Consider the following 12,791-nt stretch of genomic DNA (forward strand, 5'->3'; position numbering starts at 1 on the left):
AAAATTTTTAAAAAATTTATTCCCTCAATATATATACAAGAATTAACATACTCCTGTACAAAGGTGTAAATGGTTTTTGCTGTGATTTGTTGTGCAGATGCAGCTTAGTAGACAAATTTAACATTCAATTTGAATCTCAGTGCAAGTAGGCACTAAAACATCCACCATACCTTCAAGGTATAAAAAGACATACCAATTTTACAGATTTCTCCAGCATATTTTGTTACAGTGCAAAATGCTATGAAATAACGCTTCTTTAGAAAATTCATATAAATTAAACACATATTGCACTTGTCCCAACCAAAATTGTAACAAGTTGTACTTACTGAACTAGTTTGATATGTTTTAAAACATTGCTCACACATATACTGTCCTTCCTTCTGGCTATTTGTGCCAAATATGTGTAGCTTTTAGCTCAAATCTTCAATAACTGTTTGTAGCTCTTTGGCTAATTCAATTCTCCTTGAACAGACTGGTAAAAAAATTTACAGCAGATTAATGTAACAAGAAAATTCTTTAAAACCCTTTTCAGTCTTCTTTCCAGTAGCACTGTAACTAAAAATCATAAAAATCAGTATTGTTTAAATTCATAATGCAAGTGTATTGAACAGCAACCATTTCAGACACTTACACCCCTATTTTCTGGAAAGGTATGAAACCTCCAGTCCTAAATATGTATGTATTTCTAAGATACTTCAAGCTGCTACGCTAACATTGCAACCACAAACATTTTGTGCAATACCACAGGCAGGACTTTGACTTCTGTACATCACTGGCTGCTATGAGGCATGTTGGGAGAAGTGGTGCAAAGTTGCATTAACTTCAGAGAACAAAGTCCACTGGACTGAACTACTCAATACAGTCCATGCACCCACCAAAGGAGAAAGAGAGGTGAGGGCAAACAACACCAGTCCTACTAGATCTGAGTTTCCCATAATCCTTACAAGCCTTGAGATTTAAAGGAACAAGTGCATTTGAGGGTAGATGCTAACTTTGTGCTTAAGATATTTATTCAAAGCCGAAAGGTCAGGGAGTAACTTAGGTACAGATACTTTTTTTTCCTTTTTTTTTTTTACAAATCAGTGTGAACAAAAGTTGCTACTAAAACCATTGACATAGAAAAGTAAAACACAGGACTAGCTGAATGCTAGTCCTTGTCTTTACAGTTCAGGGTTACTGCAAAACACCTCCACCATTAAACTTCTTCCCCCTTCTTCACCTTCAAGGAGTGCACTTACTCCTGTCACATACAAAATGAGTATTTCTTTCATGAAAGCATTTCTGCATCCAACTCAACTTAGTCATTCAAAACCTGAGTGAAAAAAAACTCGATTTCTGGTGCTAGAACACCCTCCAGAACCTCTTCTGGAGCCACAACAGCAACTTTCTAAAAGCAGGTCCCCCTCTCACTTGAATACTACTAGATACGGAGTCCTGAATAAGGCAAGATGCTGTTTATACAAGTAGTGAGATGAAATCCTAATTTGATACATTTAGGAATTCTTTATACAGATAGCATAAATCTACACTACTTGTGTGGGTCAAGTGTTCGTGTTTCACAAAACCCAACCAGCAGGGCTTTGGATGAGGAGAACAAAGATAGGTGTTTCACAAACTGGAAGGCTGATGGATTACTGGACCTGGTTCACATTCAGGAAGGTTGTCGTCTGACTTCATGTACATCAGGAACACAGTGACAGTAGCAAAGGTAGCTGCATTGACGGGAAAAGCACGGAGAAGTGTGGAAGTGAGACCTCTGGTGAACACCCTCCAGCCTTCCTCATGGTAACTCTTCCTGACACAGTCTAGGATGCCGTTGTACTGTGTGACACCTCCCACTCCATCGGCCTGCAGCCGGGATTTGATCACATCCATGGGATAGGTTGAGAGCCACGACACGATTCCCGACATCCCTCCGGAAAACAGCAGCTTGGGAATAACGTAACTGTCCTCAGCTTCGCAGCCTAGATACCGAGTCATGCAGTCATAGGTCAGGAAGTAAAAGCCAAAGCTTGGAGTTTCTCTTATGAAGGTAGAGACCATGCCCCTGTTGATACCCCTCAGCCCTTCCTTTTGATAGATTTTAATCAAACAGTCCAGAGAATTTTTGTAGTTCTTTGTTTTTAGCTTATATTCTCCAGTTCCTTGAAGCTGCATCCTTGTCTTTGCCAGCTCCATGGGACAGCAGATGATGCACTGGATGGCCCCAGCTGCTGACCCTGCAAGGAACTGGTTCAGAGGAGTGTCTTTGCCCAGAGCACGAAGGGTGTTTCCTTGCACACCGAAAACCAGCGCGTTAATGAACGTAAGTCCCATCATTGGTGACCCAATACCTTTATAGAGTCCAAAAGCCTAATGGAAGAAGAGAGGAGAAACCCTTTTTAACAGTTTAACAGTGGTGTGGATAACCTCAAACAGCAGCACACAGCCTTGCTGGCTCTCCCTTGTACCCCAGCTTTTTAACAGTGGCCACATCAGGACCACCTTGTTTTGTAATAACCATTTCATCTCTGCCTAGGACACAAACATCTAAGCGATTTAGCAGTATAAAAATATAGCTGAACACATCCAGAAAATAATATTGCTTTACCCAGAGGAAAGTTTTCTGGCAAATTTTACAATTTTTCTTTTTAAATAGCTTACTTGGAGCCTGAAGTCAGCTTTAACAATGGTCCTAAAGTTTCAGCTGCAAAAACACCTCACCAATTTCTTCAGTCATAGCATAGATTTTCAGAAAACTAGTTATTTAAATAGCTTACTATTTTATTTAAAAAGTTAACCTCAAAATGCCATCTTCTGGCTTCGTGATCTTCTTTACAAGATTTCTGGCCAAGTTCTGACTACAGTCTCTGCCCTACAGTCATGTGAGGTTCAGAGCATGCGTTATCTGTTGATCTTCAACATTTATCAGCTTTTTAACAGCTTTCCCACCCTCCTGAGCCAAAATATACTAAGATTAAAAAAAAATAAAAATACACAAAGCAGTAATTTTGTACTTACAGATTCTTGCTTTATGATGGACTGAAAGCAATGGAAAGTCCCACGGTAGAGAGGTTTCTCTACATTTTGAACTTGCAGACGAACCTATAAAAAGTTGTGTGAGATACCAATTTGTACATCAGGAACAGCCTAAAGGATAAGCTACCCTGTCTTGTACCTATGTGGAGATTTGCTACAGCAATGCATATGCCAGAGCACGGGCTGGACACTGGAATGCCATATGGGGCACAATAATTTGAAAAATTTTGTGCAAGTGTTTTGAATTAAGTTTTTTTGGGGGGTGAAAACATGAGGGAAGAGGATCACTAACTTCTTGTGACTATTAGCAAACCAATAAATGGATTGACATCTAGAATTTCAAACAGATGCTTTCCAGTACAGGCTACAATAGGGTCTTTCTTTAGCTGCCAAGAATACTTCTGTTCACACTAAAGAATACCTGTGCAAACATGAGACAATTTAATAAAAAAGAAATTAATTGTAAGTGAAGCACGAGATTAGGATAATTTTAAAGGGATGGAAACTTTCAACAATACTCATAGAGTTTCTAAATGCCAGATTTGGGCCCATTCATTGAGATCTGATATTTTTATTTTTTTTTTAAAGCAGGTAGCTGGGCAGTGACTCTTAAGATGTCTTTGCATAAGGGAAGGAGTAAAAAGCCATTTGTCCTTTTAAATTTTAGTCTGTTTTAGTTTTTTAAGCCTGCTAAATGCAAGCAATTGGTGAGGGTGTAGCTGTTTCAAACCTTTAAATGTTAGCAATCAATTAACGTTTCCAAAACTGAAACAGTATGTTCTGCTGGAGGGATAAATGCTACTGTAACTGGTGGTCTTAGGAGAGATGCCTTTTCTGGATGCTTTTTAACCTATAATGGAAAATTCCAATTCTGTTTTTTCATGCTTATTTGCCCTCAGCACACTTTGAAAGGGTCTCAGTTCTACCTAGCTCAGGCAGGGCTCTACACTCAGCAATGCACTCAGTAACTTGACTTCACTGGAATGATAAAGTTACAAATCTCTGTTTGATCTCCTGCATGGAGGCCTGCAGTGTTTTTCAGAAAATATGCTTATTAACCATGTAATGCTGCTGCTGCAGCTCCAGGACAAAAAGCTTCAGTCTCTTCTGAGCAAAAGAGAAAATTTTTACACCTGTGTGCAAGATTCCTGAGCTTAATTTTTTTTTCATGGTTGCCTAAAGTAATAAAAAACACCACCACAGCAATGAAAGACCTGTAATATGTGTGTCTAGAAAATTATTTATGGAGGTGGTTTGTCAAAGTCCTATATTCAGGTTAGCTTTCTTCAAAGCAAAAAGAAATTAACAGGTTTATTATTTTTCCTACAACATGTTATTTTATGTTTTGTAAATCAGAAGTTTAGTTTTCAGTGTCATTTTAGTATATACATTAACATATGCTCGCCATAGTGGGAGGCTGAGATCGCTTTGGGTCTTGCCACATCTCAGAACCAGAAGCAGGCTTACAGTAGGATTCAAAGAAAATAAATCCTTTGTCAGTTCAAGTGACTTTTGGGGGATGGACAGACTGTCAAAACTGTTGAAGAAGCAGGTCCACAAGCAAAGGCAAATCTTAACAAGCTGTCACAATTGCACAAACAAAGGTTTTACTCTAGAGTTTACTGTTACTGTTTCAAACCTTGTCTGTGACTTCCACATACATGGGCTTTGGGAGATTTGCAGCTTAGAAACCTTCTTATTTTATCTTTTCTTCTTGTGTTTAATAGTCTAGAATTAGTCATATCTATGGGCTGAATTTCCTAGGGGCACACAGCTCCCTCTATTTTTGTCTAAATAATTTGGGAAATATTAACTGATTAAGCTTTTCTGTAGGGTAGAATAGAGTGCTGACTCCCCAGGTCTAAGAATGAAAAACTTCTTTCTCTTGAGCACAGATAAGGGTACCCACATTAGCAGACTGCCACGATGAGTGCACATCAAACTTGCATTTTCATGCATGTTAATGCCTTATTCAACAAGCTCCTTAGCATGTACAGCTATAGGAAAGATGAATCATGTGCAAGGTTTATCCACCTGTTCCATTCATTCCCAATATTTTATCTTCCTTCTTATAGGAAAACACTGTTACTGAGGTTTTAGGTCCAATAATAACACCCACTAATTTCACATCACTGAAGACTTGCATAATGGCACTCAAGACTAAATAAAAAAACCCAAACCACTACATCCTCAAAACAGTCCAAGCATTCAATAATGTGGGAAATCAGTGACTTCAGAAGTATTTGAGCAATGAAAACATCATCCAAGAATATGTAGTGGATAAGGCCTCAACAGCAGTGTGTCTGAGATTCAGTTTTAGAGGCACTGTGTGTGGTAGTGTGTACAGCCAGAAATGCATAGCAGAAAGAAGGTTCAGAATAAATCTACATTTTAAAAAAAGGGATATTTAAACCCCGCTCCCTCCATGCCATAGCTGTAGAAGAGGGACACATCAGTTTAAAATTAAAAAGGGAAAAGGCTTCATAAGTCTTTCAGTTCTTTACTTGAACTAATACATTTGGGAATAAATTAAGACTGAGAGAAACAGAAGTGTTCACCTGGGCTATACTTACTAGGTAACTCTCCCGTGATGAGGCTTATCTGTCATCTACAACAAAGTAACACTTTTGCTGTTAATGAAGACAGCCCCTAGCTCAGAAAGTAAAGGCAGTTAAAAGCAAAAAAGCAATTTTATACATTACATCAACAAACCAGGGATAAAGAGTTTGCCAGTTCTGAGGTCAGCTCAGTTGCAGGTTTCGCAGGGTGACTTCACAGCTTAATGTCTCCCTGTGTGTCCCACCATCCCCCTCCCCGCTCTGTGAAACATGAGCACCAGCCAAAAAAGAGAAGAACTTAAATGCCAAGACAGAAGTAAAACTTTGGCTTATCTATGCAGCTTTCCCATTGTTCAGTTGTATTAAAAATGCACAGTCTAAGGTGACTACCAGGTAGCCCTTTAAACACTGCAGAACAATAAAAAGTTAATTCTCAACACATATACATACACGAGTTATGCAATGTCTTTTTTTTTTTCCTTAAAAGGAGGTTAGTTTTTCCACGTACAGTGGTGACTATGCCTGCTAATAACACAAACATCAGTATTTGCTCTAACAAAATAAACACCTACAATACCTTCTAAAGGATATGGGAATATCCATGTGTCACGCTGGATTTCATAAAACATTTAGAAACAAATTATTTGCTTTATTGTAAAGCAAGATGCTTTTTTCCAAAGCTGATACATCGATTTTGCAATGATACATCTGTTGAAACCACCATGGGAGCCTATGTTTTTACAGTTAAATGTTTCATGCAATAGAGGCTGTGCCTCTTTAAAAAAAAACAAACAACAAAAGCCCATCAACTAAAAAACCCACACATGGTTACCTTGAGTTTGAGCATAGAATTTTAGCAGTTTTACTGGATTCAATGAAATGAGTGATCACCTTCAGTTAAGCATATTAAACTTGGCAGGATGGGAGAGAAAAAGACAGCTGGCCCTGTACCATCATAATAAAAATTGTGCGAGTCTGGATGATGCCATTCCTGAAAATATATTCTAGAATTCAGCTGAATTATTTAACTGTCAAATTTACCACATTCTGAACAACAAAAAGACAGATTTCACTGTTTGAGCAGCTTGCACTGCAAGCTTGCAAGGAGGATTACTTTCCACTAACTCAGGAATTCTGCATTGAATGAACCATGCTCTGGAATACAGAATATAGCAGGGCCCTCAGTAACACCATCAGCCTTTGCATATCTGAATTCAGCAAGGTAAAGGTGTTCCAAATATACTACTATGTGGCATGCTGTCTGCTGCAGTCAAGTGACCTGATATATTACTTTAGCAGGGAATACACCGATATCCCTTCTAGTCTTCAGTGCAAGACTTTCGATAAGGCTGCCAAAAGATGACTCAAATTGTCATTCTGTTCTGAAAGATGGGCTTGGACTCCTGAGAGCCCTGGCTGAGGGGCCTCCCAGCAGATCTCAAATCTTGTATTTATGGTAGATGAAGAATGTGTAACACACACAACTAACCATCAGAAAACCAACCTGAACTTGGAAAGTTGTAAAAACATATAATAACACTTGGAGGAAACACCCCCCAGGCAAGCTCTATACTGTGGATTTTTATTGACTTCCACCTAGTGCTACAAATTAAGCAGTAATAGCAGAGCTTGAGGGGAAAACAAAACTCCAATCTTTCAACCTACTATCACAGTGGGTTTGAGTTACAAATGCAGAGAGAGGCAATTTTTGCAGTTAGTGTTGAACAGCTGCAGAAAAGCAAACTTCGAACAAAATTTAGTTCAATGCAAAGTTGTATTTCCAAATACCACATTGTTACTGCACGGAACTTGCAGTTTAAGGCCAAGGTTTACGTTACTAAGTTTTCACTTCTGAAGAGCTGGAAATTGAAGAACCTAAAAGAGTAGCTGTGGAGGCTTGCTCCAAGCTTTCCCAGGCAGATTTACACTCCTACAGTGTCTGGGGATTTTTTTTTTCCCTCCCCCACTCCTTGGAGAAACTAAGTTTTCTACTTAGAGGCAAATATATTTCATAATCAACCCACCTTAACAGTGTCAAAGGGGTGTCCCACCAGCACACCAGCAGCACCTGAAATGAATCAAATGCCATGGTTATTACTCTGAAGTTTCCTCCTGGGTCTGGGGCTACAGCAGCCCAAGCAGCACCACCAGCCTGAGGTGTGGGTGCGCAACATGGTTTGCAAACCAGTTAAAGAGCATCCCAGCAGGTCAGGAGATAGGAGATCTACAATTCAATCCTTCAGGCCAGTAGCAGGTGCCTTTATGCTTCTCAGGAAGCCTGTGAGGCGCAGGCAGGGGCTGGGCTGTGTGACTGCAGGCTGTGCCGCACCATATGGAATGGGCAGCCACGGTGCCTGGCCTCAGCTCGAGGCAAATGCAGCGGGCAGAGAATGAAGGTTTCCTCCAAAGGACAATATTTTACGTTCACATTGCTCTGTGCAGGCACAGAAAACACGTAAACACCTCTAAAGGCAGCAGAACATTCCTGCTCTCCGCCTACAGCCCTTCCCTGACAGCAGCACCTGCAGAGGGACCACGCATTCCTAAAAACCTCTGCTTTATTCTGGCATCAAAGGACTTTTTAGAAGTCGCGTGCAGGGCTATTAGCCACACCAATGTGAACACGGGCTTTCTGCACACACAGGCTGGGGCACTGAGTCCTGTGGCTCTGCCCTTCTGTGAGCCGGCCGTCCTTAATGCCCGGGGAGCACGGCGAGAAGCGCGGGTGCCAGCGCACCTTCCCCGCCTGCGGGAGGAGGGCTCTCCTTCCTCCCCCCGGCTCTCCTTCCTCCCCCCGGCTCTCCTTCCTCCCCCCGGGGAAGCCGTGGCACAGCACAGAGCCTGCTCCAGCACGCTGCAGCCCGGCCTGCCTGAGGCCACGGCCCGAGATAGAGCAGCGGCGGCGGCGAGCACCGCGCTCGGCACGGCTGAGCCCGGGGGAACCCTGGCACGGCGAGCAGCGCCAGGACGAAATCAGAGAGGCGCCGAAAAAAGGCACATTTGCCAAGCTGGCAGGAAAACAGCGAGCGCAAATACCCGAAAAGACGCGAGAATAAGCGTCCTGAACACAATCTAGTATCTGCTAAATATAGCAGGCGGCAGGCCGGCCGCAGATGCGCGGGGAAGCGCAGGACGCGTGTCCGCCTTCTCTCCTCTCCATCTTAATCTCTCAGCTGCCCGGGGTCGCTGTGCTCAGGCCGGGCTTGCCGAGCTCGCCCCCGTCCCCTCGCAGAGCCCGGCGCGGCCGGGGGCTCGGTGCGCGCCCCCGGGAGCCCCCGAGCGCGGCCCCGGGCTCGGCCCCGGCTGCAGCGGGGGCCGCTCTCATCGCCCCCGCCACATCCTCCGCTCCCAAAATAACAGCGCCGCGCCCGGCCCTCCCCGCCGACCTGCCTGCCTTTCTTCCGCCTTTCAAAAACATTTCCCTCTATCCCTTTCTACGCCTTTTCTACCTTTTATATTTCCCCCTGCTCCTCTTTCCCTTTTTCAGCTTTTCTTTGCTGCTTGACTTTTACTATTCTTTTCCCCTCACCCCCTTCTCCCTCTCTCTCCTTTCCCCTTTTTCTCCCCCTTCCCCACCATTTTTTATGACTATTTTCCCCCTGCGGACCCGGCCACTCACCGCCAACGCATCCCGCCAGGAAATCCAGAGCCATGCCGGCAGCGTGGGGCCGCACTCCGCTCTGCGCTGCGCACCCACCGCCCAGCCCTTTCTACCCTGCCCAGGGGCCGGGCCGCGCCTCCGGGGGCGGGGGCCAAGGGACAACTCCCCCCCGGCCACCCCCGGCCACTGGCGGCCGCGCGGGGGCGGCTCCCGGCGAGGGACGGCACGGAGATGCGGGTGCCGGCCTTGGGGGTGCCGAGATGGGGCTCCCCTTCGGCGGCTCCGACACCCCCCTCTCCCCCCGCCTTCAGCCTGTCGCTGCTTTCTCTGCGACAGCTGCGCAATGAAGCAGAAGGGAAGGGTGAAAAAAAATTGGGAGGCTGGGGAGGTGGTGGTTGGAGGATGGAGGGGGCAGAGCATCCCTCTCCTGGAGCATCAGTAGCACCTCAGTTGTTTTGGGTGGTTCGGGGAGGCTGTCCTGGGTGGTCTTGCTTCCTGGGAGAGGCATCCCTGGGTGCTTGTGGCTGGAAAGCCATGAGGAGCTGAGGAGAGGGTGCCTCCTTTTGTCAGGGGTAAAATGCCTGTCAGACCTGTTAGGAGGAAAGGGTGAGGAATCAGGGCTGTTCAACCTCGAGAAGAGTCCAGGGAGAGCTTCCCAGCACAGCTTGGGTTGGAAGGGAGCAGAGTGGGTCATCTTGTCCAACTTTCCTGTGTAAGCAGGGTCAGCCCAGAGCAGGTGGCACAGGATTGCGTTCAGGTTCTTGAATATCTTCATTGAGGGAAAACTCTAGACCACTTCTGGGAAATCTGTTCCAGTCTGCAATCACTGCACAGTAAAGGAATTCTTCACGTTCAGGTAGAACTTCCTGTGCATCGATTTCTGCCCATTGTCTCTTGCTCAGCACCTCCAAGAAGAGCCTGGCTCCATCCCCTTGACACCCTCCCTTCAGATTCTCACAGACATTGATGGGGTCCCTTCTCAGTGGTTTCTTCTCAAGGCTGAACAGGCCCAGCTCCATCAGCCTTCACCTTTAAGAGAGGTGCTCCAGTCCCTCCATCAACTTTGTAGCCCTCAGCTGGACTCGCTCCAGGAGCTCCATGTCCCTCTTGTACTGAGGAGCCCAGAGCAGGACAGAGCACTCCAGGTGTGCCTCACCAGGGCTGAGTAGAGGGGCAGGATCACCCCCCTCGACCTGCTGGCAATGCTCTGGAACATGTTGCCAGGGAAACTGTGGGTGCCCCATCCCTGGAAGTGTTCAAGGCCAAACTGAGTGCCACTTCAAGGCACCAGTTCCAGTGAGAGGTGTCCCTGCCCATGGCAGAGGGGTTGGAGCTGGATGGTTTTTGAGGTCCCTTCTCACCCAAACCATTCTGTGATTCTATTACCAGACTCCGCCCCAAAATATCGTCCCAGAGCGGGGAGGAAGTGTTGCACCAGCAGATATGGGCTTTGTGCGAAATGCTGACCCCGTGGCACAATGGGAAATACGGGAGTGAGACCCTGTCTTTGGTGGTCAAAGGCACAAATGAGTAGCCTGCTGCCCATGGGGCTTTGCAGAGCCCTGGCTCTGTCTTACACAGCACTGCTGCACTTCCCTCTGCACAAGGGGCCTCTCCCTCCCCGCAGGCTTTTCTTGTTCCTCTGCATTAATTCTGCTTTCCTGCTAACATTGCCTGGCTTCAGGGTGCCCTGATGCCAGAGCCTTTAAATGGGGAGCTCAAGCTGTTGACAGTTTCCAAAGGGAGCCCTGTTTAAGCTGCTCGTTATTTCTGCAGGCAATGTCTGAGAAAGGGGAACACCAGTGGCCTAGAACAATAAGCAGCCTATTCCAGCTTTGCTTAGAGTAACACGATCTTCTTCAGGGCCTGCACAGTCTAAATTGTTTTTAGAGGGTAAATTCCAGAAGCAGAATGGAAAAGCAGATGGCTGGATTTTTATTTCCTTTTTTTTTTTTTCTTTTTTTTTTCTTTAATTGCTTTCCATGGTATGACAGTTGTTTTTAGGTGCAGCAGCTCCATAAAAAGTCAATAGAATCTTGCAATAGAACAGCACATTAAAAATCAATCCAGCTTTCACCTTCTGTGCAAAGAAAGCACACAAAGAAATGAACAAAGATGAGGATGCTTTCAACAAGGTCTGAAACTACTACTAGAGGAAAAAAACAAAGATAAACAAAAAATAAAACACATTTAGCAGGTCTTGGACCATCATTAAAATTTATAAACAGACAATGTGTAAGTGCAAAGTATTCAATGAATCCCTGACACTACACATGTCTTCCAATCCAATGCTCATTTGGGCTCCTTCTCCTCTCTAAAAACCAGCAAACTGAATGAAGCACCAAGGTGTCTCTAGGATGGTTTGAGTTCCTTCTTTCACATCCCTGTCCTGCCTGGGGATGACCAGTACTAGAGAGCAGGTACATGGGCTGGTCCTGCCCTCTGCACAGCATCAGTGGCTTTGGGAGCTGCCCACTCCTGCTCTATCACCCACCTCCTAACAGGAACTTGGGTTTTACTGGGTACACATATCTACAGACAGTACTTGAGATCAGATAGGAATCCCTCATCAGTCGTTTTTCCTTAAGCATTTTATGCAAGTACAAGTGGAAGTGACTTTCTGTGACTCTTGTATACCCTGGGTCCATGGGAGAAACTACAATCACATGCAGAGTTCTGCAGGTGAAAATCTGGATGTTATACATCTCTGTCTTGTAGCACAGGCCTTGGAAGGATCAGCTTCACCTAAAAGGTTCTTGGCCAAAGTGTTTTAAATCTTTTATTCAAATCCTCTGATCTCCCAAGCAATCTGTCTCAGAGGAATTACCTTCTCTACCAGAAATGGTTTTGTAATTCTAATGTTTTCCCACAATGGTCAGGGAAAACATTTTCTCTCTCTTTGTAGGGACTTCTAGGTTATTGGAAGATGGTTTCAGTCTTAGTGTTTTCTCCTCTGAATTATATTAATAATTATCTTCTGATCTCTGAACCTTCTTACCCCCCTCTTTCTTCAGCTGATGTGGAGTTCCTTGAACCAAGCCCTAAGGCCTTGCTGAGTGAGTTCTGGGAGATTACCCTGGGTATTTGCAGACAACATTCTTTTCATGTATCTGAATATGAGATCAGATATTCACAAGAGACATAACATAACATAACATAACATAACATAACATAACATATAACATAACATAACATAACATAACATAACATAACATAACATAACATAACATAACATATAACATAACATAACATAACATAACATAACATAACATAACCACGTTATGATGTTGTTCACTTATGGGCAGCCTGTGACACATGATGTGCTCCAGGACACTTCCAGTAGATCAGCTGCATGCCACAATGTTCCCTACCTTGATCTTGCAGTTTTTTTCTGTAGTCATTCCTAGCTGTTCATGCTAAATTGCTTTTTCCAGATTGTATTTCCAGTTTGTCAAGATCACTTGAATTCTAATCCTGCTGGTGATGTTTGTGCAGCCCCTCCCAGGTTGCTGCAATCTCCCAAGGGCTCTCTTGTTCCTGGATGCTTAGGCTGTTCCTAATAAGCTTTATTTAACATTACAGACTCTTTTATTCAATGCTACTGAACCCCACTG

The 12,791-nt window shown here is 44.3% G+C and overlaps 1 protein-coding gene across 1 annotated transcript; it reads right to left on the bottom strand.

The window, feature by feature from the left end:
• On the bottom strand, window positions 1-9,312 carry SLC25A29 (solute carrier family 25 member 29). The gene is made up of 4 exons (XM_086892748.1): window positions 9,196-9,312; window positions 7,601-7,644; window positions 3,001-3,084; window positions 1-2,352 (listed from the first exon to the last, which is right to left on the bottom strand). The coding sequence occupies exons 1-4, from the start codon at window positions 9,227-9,229 to the stop codon at window positions 1,609-1,611; spliced, it is 906 nt and encodes a 301-aa protein (XP_086748874.1). The 5' UTR covers window positions 9,230-9,312; the 3' UTR covers window positions 1-1,608.
• Window positions 9,313-12,791: the final 3,479 nt, after the last annotated feature.

This window comes from Cyanistes caeruleus, chromosome 6 (assembly GCF_971803275.1).
Source record: "Cyanistes caeruleus chromosome 6, bCyaCae1.hap1.1, whole genome shotgun sequence".
Lineage (NCBI taxonomy): Eukaryota > Metazoa > Chordata > Aves > Passeriformes > Paridae > Cyanistes > Cyanistes caeruleus.

Bases quoted from the DNA above. Each gene is read 5' to 3' on its own strand.
- SLC25A29 (XM_086892748.1), bottom strand. From the start codon at position 9,229: ATGGCTCTGGATTTCCTGGCGGGATGCGTTGGCG. The intron at 7,645-9,195 runs GTGAGTGGCCGG...GATTCATTTCAG, and splicing joins CCTGGCGGGATGCGTTGGCG to GTGCTGCTGGTGTGCTGGTG. The intron at 2,353-3,000 runs GTAAGTACAAAA...TTCTTCCATTAG, and splicing joins CCATCATAAAGCAAGAATCT to GCTTTTGGACTCTATAAAGG.